This window comes from Odontesthes bonariensis, chromosome 17, assembly GCF_027942865.1.
Source record: "Odontesthes bonariensis isolate fOdoBon6 chromosome 17, fOdoBon6.hap1, whole genome shotgun sequence".
NCBI classification, from domain to species: domain Eukaryota; kingdom Metazoa; phylum Chordata; class Actinopteri; order Atheriniformes; family Atherinopsidae; genus Odontesthes; species Odontesthes bonariensis.
Genome location: NC_134522.1, coordinates 10,258,826 through 10,272,370, shown reverse-complemented (window position 1 = coordinate 10,272,370; position 13,545 = coordinate 10,258,826). Strand labels below are relative to the sequence as shown.

At 44.9% G+C, this 13,545-nt stretch overlaps 1 protein-coding gene across 1 annotated transcript in view; it reads right to left on the bottom strand.

Moving 5' to 3' along the window:
- The window catches only part of runx3 (RUNX family transcription factor 3), a 45,386-nt gene that overhangs the window by 2,215 nt on the left and 29,626 nt on the right, over positions 1-13,545 (bottom strand). The window contains exons 6-7 of the mRNA XM_075448482.1: positions 8,289-8,435; positions 2,578-2,652 (exon numbers count right to left, since the gene is read on the bottom strand). Of these exons, the coding sequence (XP_075304597.1) occupies positions 2,578-2,652; positions 8,289-8,435 (222 nt within the window). The remainder of the gene's footprint in view (positions 1-2,577; positions 2,653-8,288; positions 8,436-13,545) is intronic.

Here is a 13,545-nt window from a genome sequence, read left to right as displayed (position 1 = left end):
CTGTGTGTGTGCCTTCCTTCATCTCTCCCTGCCTGGGCTAAATTTAGGCATCGGGGTGGAGCTGGGGAGAGGACATGTGCTGTTGGGACATGATGGCTCTGGCTCCTGCAGCCCACCCTGTACATGATCTCCTCTTGATTGGAGTTGGTGGAAACGTGTTGGCTAAATTGCGGTGGGGATCAACTCCTGTGCTCTGTCAGGGGAAACTGGACTGGACACTTATCACAACACCTTAATGGGCTTGTTCAGTCTCAGGCTCTTGGCTGTGAGCCATAAGGTGTCTGCTCCGACCTTAAAGTCTCCACAAAGTACAGTAGCTCCCTCTGGAGGAGAGGGCTAAACAAACTGTTCTGTAATTGAGAAGCAGTCTGCTTTTTCTCCCTCTTAACTATGTCGCATACCTTACTGCATCCCCACCCTCCCCCACCAACTGTAAGTACAGGCTTTGCTGTTGTGGCTGTGGTAACAGTGGTGTATCTTTGGCCGAGAGGGTCTTCTTAACTGAGCCTAGCAGTAGTTGCCTGTAACCTCAGCGGCACAAAACCACACATGATCTCCATTAGGCTCATCTGAAATGTGTTGACTAAATTGCAGGGACAGAAGAAGGGATGAACCCCAGAGGGCTAGCTGGCACAGTCTGCTGTCTGTGATGTTCTCAGTCTATGAAGCGGGTAGCTGGGAATCAAGGCTTTTATTGAGAACATTGTGTTCCAGCACTCCTTCTTTCCTCCTCTTCAGAAGCATAGCGCCATGCACTTTTTTAATTCTGCAACACTAAGGGTGGAGCCTTGCTCATTCCTACTTAGCTCAAGAAGTCCACTAGTCCACACTCAAGCGTGCAACCCAGATATGGCGGGAGGTTTGTCTCATTTGCTTACGGGAGAAACTGATTTTGGTTGTTAACACAGAGGCAGGTTTGAGGCGATCGTGTCTGAGTGTGTAATGGTGCGAAGGGGTATGTGTGTGTACGCATGTGTGTCCAAATGTGGTGGCTGGCAATGGGAAGATGCAAATCCAGGCGCTCACCTGTGAAATGTTTACTCAGGCTTGATGCAAACTGTGACGGCCAGGGCCCAGGGAATAGTGTCTCAGGCAAATAAGTGGAGGGAAGGAAAAGGGAAGAGAGAAAACCCCAGGCCGAAGCAGCTACCTGGAGAGACCCACTGTGCTTTGTGGTGAGATTGTTTCCTAAATATTCCAAAAGAGGAATTGCTACACTACAGTTTGGATTAATCAGAAAAGCATTTTATTACTTTCCGAAGAAGTATGTGTCTGTTTTATTCTCTGACTGGTTTGGGTGGTTTGAACATTGGATGCCATGGGGATGAGCAGTCACTGTTGATGACAGAGCAACGATGACACGGCAACATAAGACCAGGGCAGAGCTGCCGCCTCACATGGCAAAGAATAGGAGATCCAAATGAACACAAATGATTTCCAGGTGTTTATTTAAGCACTGAGCCTTTGGAGCCAGAGCATCATGTCGAATGCAAATAATAGTCACCTCTGTACTGTGACACCATGGTCAACAGCCCCAAAGCCTCATCCACGTTAGCACTTAATCACATGAGCGCAGGAGATTTTGCATGTCCTCCACTTGTGACATGCAATGCAAGCAAGGGAATGTGTGATTATAGAAAAAGCTGAGATTTTCCTAATGCACCAACAAGAAAGGTGACATGATAACTATGTTTATTTGTTAAGTAAATCTTTTTGCTATGGGAGACATGATACTCTCTCAATAAAGCCACTGGTGTGATGTGTGTTTGACTCTGGGCCACCTATTCTGTCTGTCAAACCTTAAAGCCTTTTTATCTTAAGTTCAGGCTTTACTAACATCCCATTTTTCACTCTTTTATTATGTCTTGCGTAAAATGTATCATACTAAAATATGTAATTCTGATCGATCCATTCTGTTCTGAAATAGAGCTAAAAAAGGCAGGAAGATCATCGAGCCAAATCCAAAAGTCTTTTTCTTCTTTGTGTCTGAATGTTGGTCATCAGCACAGTGTGAGTGGATGACTCAGCATGTCTGGTCTGGTGGGGTGGTTTCTGGGTAGGGGACGAATGGGAGACTGAGGGAGCTGTTAAGACGGCAACAAAGATCAAAATCAGGAGACAAATGAAAGAGGCAGTGGGAGGGAAGGAAGAGGAAGAAGAAGAAGGGTAGTGGCGTTCTGGGGACGCTCTGGGACGTAGAAGTGCCCTCCTGACAAAACCGAAACCGATTCCATGATTTGACTCACCCTGTGTTGTGCCAGCCTTTCCAATTTCTCCACTTCAGTATGACTTGATTTAATTTTTTAAAATACCATCAGTGTCTAATGATTAGAATGATATTAGTCTCGAGTCTGTTCAGATGTTAGAGATGCACAATTCTGAGAGCATGATTTCTTTTTGGCTGCCCAGTGTTATTGCTAATCATGCTGCTGGCTGATTGGACCTCACTCTGTGATTATATCACAATAACTGACTTAACACGAACTAACACTTTTAAAAGTGAATAAATCCACAGCATATTTAGTGTAAAATCTGATGAAACAAGCTATAGAAACACAGGAGATGGATGTTTCTCACCTGGCCACGGTCTCAGGTCCTCCTCCACCTTACAGGTCTTCAGAGTGGGGGTGTCCATCTGCTCCTGCCACAGGGCTAAGTAACACACAAAGGGAATAATAGATGGTTTAGCATAGTGGGAAAAAAAAAGAGTTGTTTATGCAAGAATTAGATTTTTAGACAGAGAAATGTGTGGGCTGTACAGTTTGTGTGTTCAGGGTGAGGAAGTCACCGCCTTTGCATCAGGAATCTTATACACGATCCAAATAACCTTTATGACCGAGTGGTCAAAACTGTCTTGACATCTGGCGGTTTGGAGATGTGTGTTCCTGTCACAGGTTGGCCTCTGCTGACTGAGCAGTGAAGACTGGGAAGAGGAGGGGTGGTTTTTCTCACCACTGTGAGAGCAGGCTTGGAAAAACATGCTTGATGGGTGCATACAAGGTATTTTTGGGCCTTTCAGGCGAGACACTGGAGGAGGTGAGATCTGTGAAGCATAGGACACTTGGTAGCCTGTCCAGCCAAGCTGTCAGGAAGCAAAGGAGGGTCGAGGACCTACTGGCCCAACGCGTGGGACCCTGCTTCACACTCAACGGTCACACCGCAGCAGGCTTGACACAAACAGTTGGCTGTTTGCTCAAGGTCTGAGACGGTGCATTTGCTACAAGACAACCTGCACGGAGCTCTGTGGACATGGGCAATTTAAGCGCATGTGTTGCAGGACTCAGATTAGAGTTGTATGTGTTCAACTTTTTTTGTCAAAGGTATGTACATATTTTTATCACAAAGAGAGAAAACTGACGATTAGATGAAGCATATTTTTATGGTGTTTTACCTTTAATGACAGCATCGAGCAATCGAGTAGAGGCTAAGCAATATAGTAAACTTCCAACCTCCTGTTGTGGCAATTAGGACATAAAATGATGCCAAAGTCAGAGAGGGGGGTGGTAAAGGGCTGTTCACCTATAGCTCCACGGCACATGTACGATCTGCGCTTCCCCTGGAGCTCCTCCATTTCCTTTGCAAAGACCCAAATCAGCACTCAGTCACTGAGAGGTCCTACACTACGCCTCACAATGGCAAATTCTTACACATAAATGGCCTTATTCAGAAAAGCTTGCAAGCAGCTGGTGCGATTCGCTCAAGAAAATAAACATTTCCTTCAAATATTTTGATTGGCTAGCAGACAACGTCAATACCAGAGGCACAGATTACCCTTGTTAATAAGAGGACCGGCCCCCTGGGCGGAGCTGAGGAGAGGGCAAGGCAGGGACTGGAAATAGGAAGAAGCGGTGACGGCGTCACTAATAAGAAGCCTTGGGGTGGTTCCGACGTACTTTTAGGAAGGACGCAAATAAACACATGCCCTGCTTTTGAAGTGCATGTGCAGATGAAAAGGATGGCTGAGATGATGTTTGAGCCAAAATGGCGTCCATCCTCGTGACTCCGGATCCAGCGACGCCTCTGAGACATGTAATGCGCCTACCGTAATGAAGCATGTCATTGAGACATAGTGAATGCTGGTCCTTGTGCTGGCTTCCTGTTTCGCTTAGGCCTTAGGCGTCGCAACGGGGAGAAAATGTGAGAGAGCAAGCAAGACTAAAAGAAAGACGCCAGCGAGGGAAGGAGAGAGAAAGAGAGCGTGTTAGAGAGGGGAGGAACATGGCCTTGGCTCAGCTATGTGGGACATTTGATATGTCTTTTGAGCCCTCACTTATAACGTGAGCAAAAACAAACACACGGGCTGAAAAATCCTGTGTTCTCTTTGAGAGCTCGTCGTCCGCCCGCCCTTCCCCTCTCCTCAGACTCAATAGACTGTTCATGGCACACATGTAGTTTCTGTAATTGCTGAAATGTAAAACTCAGCCCGACTCTGATGTGAAATTATAACTTACACAAACAGTTGAGTCTGGTAAAGAAACATCTTGCTCTCACTTCTCTTTTTCTTTGTGTTTTTCACCAAGGAGGTGGCTTCAAAAGATTTTCTCTTTTTGTTGAAGAACAAAAACATTTTCAGTTTAAATTATTCAACTTAGGGTCACAAAAAGAGACTAACCACAAGTGAAGCTTTCAGGCACCATAACAAATAAACTCTGTGGCGACCATTGACATATTATGTAAATAGTAGAGTGCAGAAGTAAAACAGAGTGTCTAAAGGACCGGTCCAGATTCCTGCTGCTTTTGGTTGGATTTGCCTCAGAGCTTCCTGCTTGGGTTTGGCAGAAATCAGCATGAAACCCAACTACCATGACGGCCTCACTCAAAGTCCACACCGCTGCTACCTGACGATGCTAATTTCCTGTCTCGCTATTGCTTCTAATTGGCTGATCGTGTCATTCTGGATGTGCGAATTAGTGTCCGCCTCTCAGCTGCGACAGAAGCAGAGTGCCGTCTTGAAGCTGGGGGGCCGGCCAGCTTGTTTATGTGGAGTAAACAGTGTGGTCACTGTGGACAAGCAGGGAGGGGCGCGGCTGCTTTAGGACTTTCTCGAGTTATGTCCAGTCGAGAGGCCACAACGTCAGCATACTGAACAAGGTTGCCAAGGCACAGCTGCAGCAGATGTGTGCCAGTTGAGCAAGATGAAGCCAGTGGCCCCAACATTTGAAAAAAGTGTTATAAATAGCAAATATTAGCTCTTTTTACGTAGAATTTGTGGGACAAAATCTCAAGAACAGTTTGAAAAATGAAATGTGGGCTACATCACTGCTGCAAGATTCTGCTGTCGTTGTTATTATCACAACGTAGGCCCCACATCCTCTGACACTCTCACAAGGGCACACACGCATACACACTTTTGGGCCCTCATCAAAGCAATGAACGCTTGATGGTGGAACGTTATGCTAGTATCTGATATTCATCTTCAGAGGGGAACACACAGGTGTTGGAACAAATAACATGTTAAACGATACCACCTCAGAAGTGCCAGGACTTTCTTTTTGGATGATTAAATTGGTGCTGTGTTTCTTTTTTTCCCTCCTTCACTGTTAAAACACATTTAAGTTAAAAGAGCTTCTTTCTTCTCAGAAGTCTCTTAGAGGCTCTGCCAGGAGCTTGTTGAGTTTTGCCTGCGTTCAGATGGATTAAGGTAAACCTGGAATCTGTTTTCAACTTTTCACTTTGGCATAAATCAAATCTTTATTCAGGTTTTTGCTTCCCGATAGACTGTAAATGCTTGTGTATACACTCTAAATGCTGTCAAAGTTAGATGTTAAATGATGAACTACATTTTGTATCAGGGGAAGAAAAAAGCTGCCACCCACAGATACACATAGTACACACATGTATCTCACTTGAGGTTTTGAAAACCAGAATAACAGTTTAGTACTCGATTGTCTGAGTGTCAGATTTGCTTGACTGGGCTAGGTGAACCACGTATTTTCAAACACACACTCCCTCCACTGTGGCTGAGAATCATTCCACATGTCTAGCAGGCTTACCTGTGGCCACTGAAGAACAAAAACAAGCAGCGAATGTAGCGTCTGCCAGCGTGCAGGAATCCTGTCACTGCATGCTCTGTAATGAGCTCTTAATTACCCTGTCTGTCTGGGGCGCGAGCAGAAAACTTGCAACACTAGCACAGAACTGCATGTGTGTGTGCTTGTTATTTATTTTCAATGTGCCTATGGTACAACTGAGTGTGCGCTTTAAGAATTCAGCGTTGATCAGATGTCTGGAGACATGTCCTGTTGACAACAAAACTGAGACAGTATTTCATGTCTCAGACAACAAAATGAAGCAAGGAGGCTTTAGGAGGAGGTGAAACTATATTTTCTTTTTTAGCCCTTGATAATGGAAAACATCTTTTGTAACAGTAAGACGGGAATCCATTTAATTATAATGTGTTGATGTGCAATCTATCACCAGGCAATGCTCAAACAAACAGGCCAAGGATTTAAAGTATCTGTAAAGTACAACAGTGTCTGGCAGTACTGTGAAACGCAGCGACGTGTGTGCTGTTGATATGTAAACACATCCCTGTGTCTCTGAATGGGATTTATTACAACAGGTCTATTTTTGTTTGAGCTTTACTCTTAATACTACAGTCTTGTTGTCTGTGCATGAGTCCTACACGTACAGGCTGCTGCTCAGACACTCCAAGAGATAGACAAAGTGGGAGAGGAAAGGGCCCTGTGTTCTGTTATTTAATTATTTTACCACTCTTGCCCTGCGGTGTGCCGTCATGATGGTAATACCACAGATTAAGGTGTGTGGTTTTTACAGCCCTTCCCCTCCTCTGTCTCTCACACACACACTTCTTATAGACAGCCTGCAGTCACTGGCAGCTGTAACGTGAAGCTCAAGGCCTGTAACGTCTCCGACACTTCCAGCTGATGTTAACATGTTGTGTCGGCTCTCCGTTTATGCACTGTACATGTGTGTGTGGCAACACTGCAGTCCTTTGAAGCCTTGCAAGCCTATGATGCTCTAATTCCTGCCCTAATCCTGTGCGAGGCAGACGAGAGCAGAGCTTCTCGTCTACTGTCTGGACCGTGTCTGTAAACCTTTCTCTGCCGATCGAAGTAGTTCCCCCCCGCATACCTATTTTCAAGGCAGACCTCAGAAACTTAAAGCCCCTAGTATAAGCTTAGCTGCGGGGGGCTTTTTATTGGCAGACAAGCAACAGAGCTCACGCCAAACTCTGAGCCATCAGAAAATTATCATCACAGTGGCAGTATTGTGTTGAAGCTCTGCGCTGTTTATTTTCAGTATTACCGGTAGTTGGTGTTTCTAAAATGGCTGACATGTTTTTAGCTTGGTACAGGCTGTGCGAGGGAACAAAATCAATATCAACAGAAAGTAAGGACATGGGGGAGCGGGGTAAAAGACCCTGTGTTCCCTGCAGTCAGCTGTTAGATAGGGCCCATACTGGTGACTCAGCGCTGGCTAAGCTAAGCACAAGGCCAAACACTGTATGGCTCTGATACACTCTGATAGAGCTGCACCCACGCATGGCTCAGCAGTCCCAAACAAGTCCTCCTGTACACAGCGACACACTGATACAAAGGTAATGAGATTCATTAGCCATCATGAGAACTAGTGAGTAGGTGGCAGAGGAGTGCATGTTTGTGTGTTAACCCTGCATGCTTCCAGATATCCTGATCCTGTTAGAGGTTCTGACACATGATGAGTAAAGACTCATCCTCACCCCGACCATCACCCACGCAGCTGTCCACAGCAGACACACACATATGTTGAATCAACCCCCTCCTTTCCATCGCACCACCTCAGTCTAAGTCACAGCTCCCCTCTCTCGTCCTCCCACCCCCGCACATTCGACCAGTCTGAGAGTGACGTGATTGCCAAGGTAGCGGGCGGCTGTTACATTCCTGAGGCTGTAATGTGTGGTGCGCAGAGGCCAGCCAAACTCGGCTGGCAGCACCCACAATGCCACCTGGCCGCGGATTCTGCCCTGCACACTGTGGGGCCCAGACCCACCAACGCAGGGTATCCGGGGACAGAGCTGACATGAGCTTCCCCCTGCACAGCCAACACATATAGCAGCTCTCAGATTAATGGAACAGAACTCAAAAAGCCCTCGTGGAGAAAGCACACACGAGGGCCACTTTGCTTCGCTTAAAGTAGTCGAGTGATTTGAAGTACAGATTACTTACCCTCTGGCCAAATAAAACCAAATATGTTTGTTTTAAAAGAGAAGCTATTTACCTCAGGTTATTGGCAGTTAAAGTGAGGTGATTTTACAGTGTTGTGGGGATTTAGGATTTGGTCCTCACCTTGTGTGGGGCTGATGTGGGTTTGATGAATGGGGCGTGGATTATTGTTCACTGGGCCTATCCGCATAGTCCGCTGGTAGCGCTCAATCTCGGACAGCCTGTCAGAGAATTGCATCTTCTGGGGATCCTCCATCTTCACTCTATGCCCTACGAGATCAAAATACGAAGAAAAGTCAAGAGCATGCTAATTTTATCTCCTACACTTTATATTTCCAGGAAAGTCCAACTAGAAAATGCCAGTTTCAGCCTTTCTTTGCTTGTGTAAACTAATTTATGTACTAAAAAAAAACTGTCCTGGACTGTGAAGACCATCATCATTAGCCTCCATTTTAACTCCTACCCACTCACACAGGATAAACTTATATAAAGAAACAGCCACTGTCACCATGTTTTCAGCTTCCGAACACAAAAATATTATTAGAATGTCAGCAGACCTTGAAATACATTGGCTAGACACTAAATGTTGCCCAAGCTGCACCTGCTGCCACGTCACCCGCAGATAACGATAGCGTAAGTGGTTGAAAATAATTGAGGAATGTTGTTTTCCCTGAACATGAAGTGTAATAAAGAGGGTATTACTGCATTAAACATCTCTATGAAGTGATGAGGTTAACTAATCTTTATCTTGTTGCCTCATGAATAGAAAAAGAAGAAAGAAAACAAGAAATAGTGACTATCTGTCCGAAATAACCTTCCCGTCTCACACACACACACAAATTCAGGTCTGACTGACACAGCACTTAGTCAGAAGGAAACACCCAGACAAAGCTACCAGACCTTATAGTCATCAGTGTTAAACATAATGGAGAGAAAACGGAAAGAGCGACATATGTGTATATTTGTGTGCAGGAGGTGAGAACTGACTCTGAGAAGTGACACTTCTCTGCTGCACCCAGAAAACTAACCAACTCACTTAGTGCCCTTATCGCCCTGAGGTCCCGTTCAGGGAAATGGTAAGGGGAAAAAAACCTTCTCTGATTGGGCCTTTTATGTAGACACACTCATGTACAAATACACATGTGTACTTTACATGTGAACACACCTTAAATGTCAGACGTGAGTCCGGATGCCTCTAATGGGAGTAAGAGATTTTAATGTAACTATCAATGCACCAAAACTGTGTGTGAACCAGCATGTATACATTCTGTGGTTTTCTCCCTGGCATCTCTACAGAGTAGCCTAATGTGAAGTAATGGCTGGATTTGAATATTTTATCACTATATAAAGGGGGCAAGGCAGACGGACCAATATGGATTTTGCCCGTCCTTTCTCTCCACTGACCCATGGGCAATATATCTTCCCTCTGAGGCTGACCCATGGGTAAAGTTTCCTCTCGTTTACCGCTTTGTCCATTTGCTTGTGCCCACCGCCTCCCTTCCATCCTTTTCTTATGAACTGTGTAGGAATATCAAGTTTTGAGACCCCCAGACACGCAAGCATACATAAAGGGAATCAGAATCACTGCTGTTTAGAGACAGAATACTTTAGGACACCTTTATTCACAGTCACTGATCAGCATTTGCCTTGAACCTTATGTGTGTGTGTGAGAGAGAAAGATTCAGTCATGACTAATCTGTCTGAGCTGAGACAGCAGTTCTGTTGGTGATCTGAAGCTGTTTGCTTTCCAAAAAATTAGGACGCCAAAGGAAAGGACAGTCTGTTTGCTCCATGCGATTTCTTAGGAACATATCCTGGACACCCCCTTGCACACTGTAATATCTCTTTTATTCAGCTCATATGCCTCCAGCCTGTCTTCTTTTTAAACCATGATGGAAGGAATGGAGGTCGGCGTTCTCTGACTCTCACACACACACACACACACACTCAAACAGCGCCTGAACCAGGCTCCAACACCCATAGACACTGCGGCTACTGTCTGTTCCAGGCCAGAGCTGGGCTGGCCAGGGGTAGCAGCCCTCCAAATATAGCCCCTATATGTGTCCTTGTGTAGTTATTAAGAGATTTACACCACCTCAAACGGCTGAGGTCAGGGAAATGATACATCCCACTGCTCTTTGGTTGGAAAAAAAGACAGACGACATGGGGGAAAAAAATGATAATTGGTCAGTTTTTCTGTGGCCAGTGGTGGTCTAAGATGAATTGGCTGGCTCTTTAGGGATGAAAGTGATCATTCAACTGCCCACAAGCACACACACACACACACACACACACACACACACACACACACACACACACACACACACACACACAGTTGAGCTGTAGATCCTGTGGCCTAGTTCCAGCTGGCAGGGACACACACACTGCATGTAGCGACACTGTTCACAGCTTCCAGTAGAGGGTTTAGTGGGCTGTGAGAGTGAGATTTTTTTTTTTTTTAAGGGGGGGGTGTAGAGCCATCATTAGAACAAGGCTTGGAGTCCGGTAACCCATGGCCCACAGTTGCTATCAACACCACTCATCAACTTTGAGGCTGCTTGAAACTTTCTTTTTCACCTTTCTCCTCCACTTACTCTTTTTTTTCTCAGGCAGAATAAGCCTACCAAACATGTTTCCTGTCAGGTTTTTAAACACACTTTGACTCTTAACTGTTGCTATAAAAAAGAAACAACCTTGTTTTTCTATTTATTTGCATCTATTTGTATTTTGTAAGGCAGTTTTAACTTTGAGTGTTGTAATTTAAAAAAAAAAGAAAAATACCCAATCTGAGTTTTTAGCATAGAAGAACTTTTTAAGTGGTTTTAAGATTAATTTTAAAAAGATTAATTATGTTTGCATGTTTTTTTTTCTCTCTTGTACATTTACTCTCCTTGAAAGAAAACGGTGTTATTCCCTGTACAAAATTTTGAACTGCCTTAAACCCTCAGGATGCTCAACCTGTATTCTCCAGTTAAACTTTTCATTAATACGCACACTCTTTGGCCAGCTGACCCTGGCTGCAGCCGGAGTGTTTTGGGTCCGACCGCCAACATTTGACTTCTACTCTGCAGGGCCGAGGGCCAGAGGGGTGCCGGTGCTCCACACCAGCCCCATTTCAGAGGGGTTTCTGTGGTCAGATGAATATTTAATGTGTCAGGGTGCACTTAGGAGAGAATGCCCTTGTTTTTCTCTCTATGATATCATAACCACAAGATAGAGCTGGGAGATGGGATCAAATGCGCACATGATGCCTAAACAGCAACGCTCAATATGCATCCAGAATTGAAAATGGATGCTAAAGGTTGTAGATTTACTAGCCTCCTCTCAGAGTAGTGGTCGCATCATCTGAAAGCATTATGGAAGTCTACGAAGAATAAATAAAATGCATGATATAAAATGTCTGGCATTAACGATGTAGTGAAAGGCAATGGCTGTGTTTTGAAGACATGGGTGTGCCGTTCCCAGCCCTGCTTTGTTTTGTGCGTGTGTGTGTGTGTTTATTTCCTGATAGCCTTTTATGTTCGCTGCAGAATAACTACATGTTTCTTTGCACTTTTACCCCTGTGCTTTTGAAGCACGTAGAGGTAGGTGAGGTGTAAGTGGTGGGAAGTTGTTTTTCAAGAGCTTCGACATGGTGCTCTAAGAGCAGATCAGACCACACGAACGGCAAAATCCACATCGTGTTGCCTAGCCTTCCTTCCACAAAGCCCGTATCAGCTCAACACAGAGACAGTGTTTGCTCAGTGAGTTGACTGCCAGGACTTAAACACGATGCCACAGCTGAATGATCACCCAATACACCCTGTTTCCTTCCTTCATCCCCCACTTTTTTCAGCTTCTCCTCTCTTTCAATGTCTGTTTCTCCGTCTCCAATGAAATAAAGAAACATATGTTCCTGTCCAGAGGGAGACACATTAAACACAAGCTCTTTTTAGTGAAGGGCCTGGTGCTTTTTCAGGAGTAAAATGAAACTCTATCTGAACGGCAAAGGGCAATACGTGCTTTGGCCCCAAACCAAGTCAGCACTGAATATATTTGAAGTGTAAATATTTGTATTCCACATATAAATGGACTTGATAGGTCCCTGATAACATACTAGAATTAATGTGGATTGTATGTATCACACTGAAAGCTACGTCTGGACAGTGAAGTCTAGGTATGTATGGTATAGGATTACATACAAAAATGTGCAAGCAGTGTAAGGACCATTGCTGAGTCTAACTAGAGGCAACAAGATGGCAGGGCACTGTAATATTTTTCGAGCTTTAAATTTTTTTCTTGCATCAATAAGACTTCAATATCATCAGATCTTTAAATGTATTAGCCTTCCCTGTAGGTCAGGGAAGCCCATGCTGGATATGTTTTAAATGATAGAAAGTCAAGTGTTGAAAGCTTCTAAACACAGTAGCTGCATCCTTATCTGGCTTTTGAAACCTAACAGGGTGATGTGGGGCGACAGTTGAACACATGCTGCTGTGGGGCCTACTTGTCTGCGAGCCAACTTCCGTTTGCCCTCAACAGACACCGAGGACGTTTCAACATCTGTTGAGCAAAGTCGCATACACCTGTCTTCCTCTTCCTCCTCTCTAGCGAACCTGAACTCCTCACGCTCTCATTCACACCCCTCTTCTTTCCGCCACCCTTTTTTATACTTCCCTTTTTGTGCTATTAAGGGTACTAGCTCAGAAAGCATCTCTACAGCAGTGTGTTTGGCACTGATCTTGCCAAGGCCACCAATCACACCGTTGAGTTGTTACAGTGGGGCGAATCAAAGTTCTTGTTTTGAGGCTGACCCTGAGGGATGTGGGTTTTACCCTTGGCTGGTGATTGTGGCTGTCTCGTCTGGGCCTAAATGAGTCGATGCTAGCCACACAGACATTACGCTGCTTAAAATTAATTTACATAACACTCTTGTAACGCTTTCGGTTTGAATGCGTAAGGTTTTACAACCTTATCGTTATCGTGGATGTAACGCATACAATAGGTATTTGTTGAGAATGTGACTAAGTGTGAGTGGAGGTCTCTATCATAAACATGGCAGCGCTGAATGTAGTGGCAAGAAGTTTTTGTGGAAACGTTATTTAGGCTTTCAGGAGGAGGTCAACAAAAGTCTTGGCATGCTTTTATCTGTAGTTTAACCTCTATGGCCACAGCTGGGGGATTGTCTGGTCCCTCAGGCAGATGCATCAGCCTGTCTCTGGGGACATCAGCAGTGTGAAAATCCCCCTCGCAGGCCTGAAAACAAGCCGCTCACAGCGGAAGTTGCTACATGAGACTGTTTGAGCAAAATGTGCAGCCTTCCTTTTCTGATAAGAGGATAAAGTCCTTTGCGTGTGTCTGTGTGTGTGTGTGTATGAGAGACAAAAACAGTGCCACACAA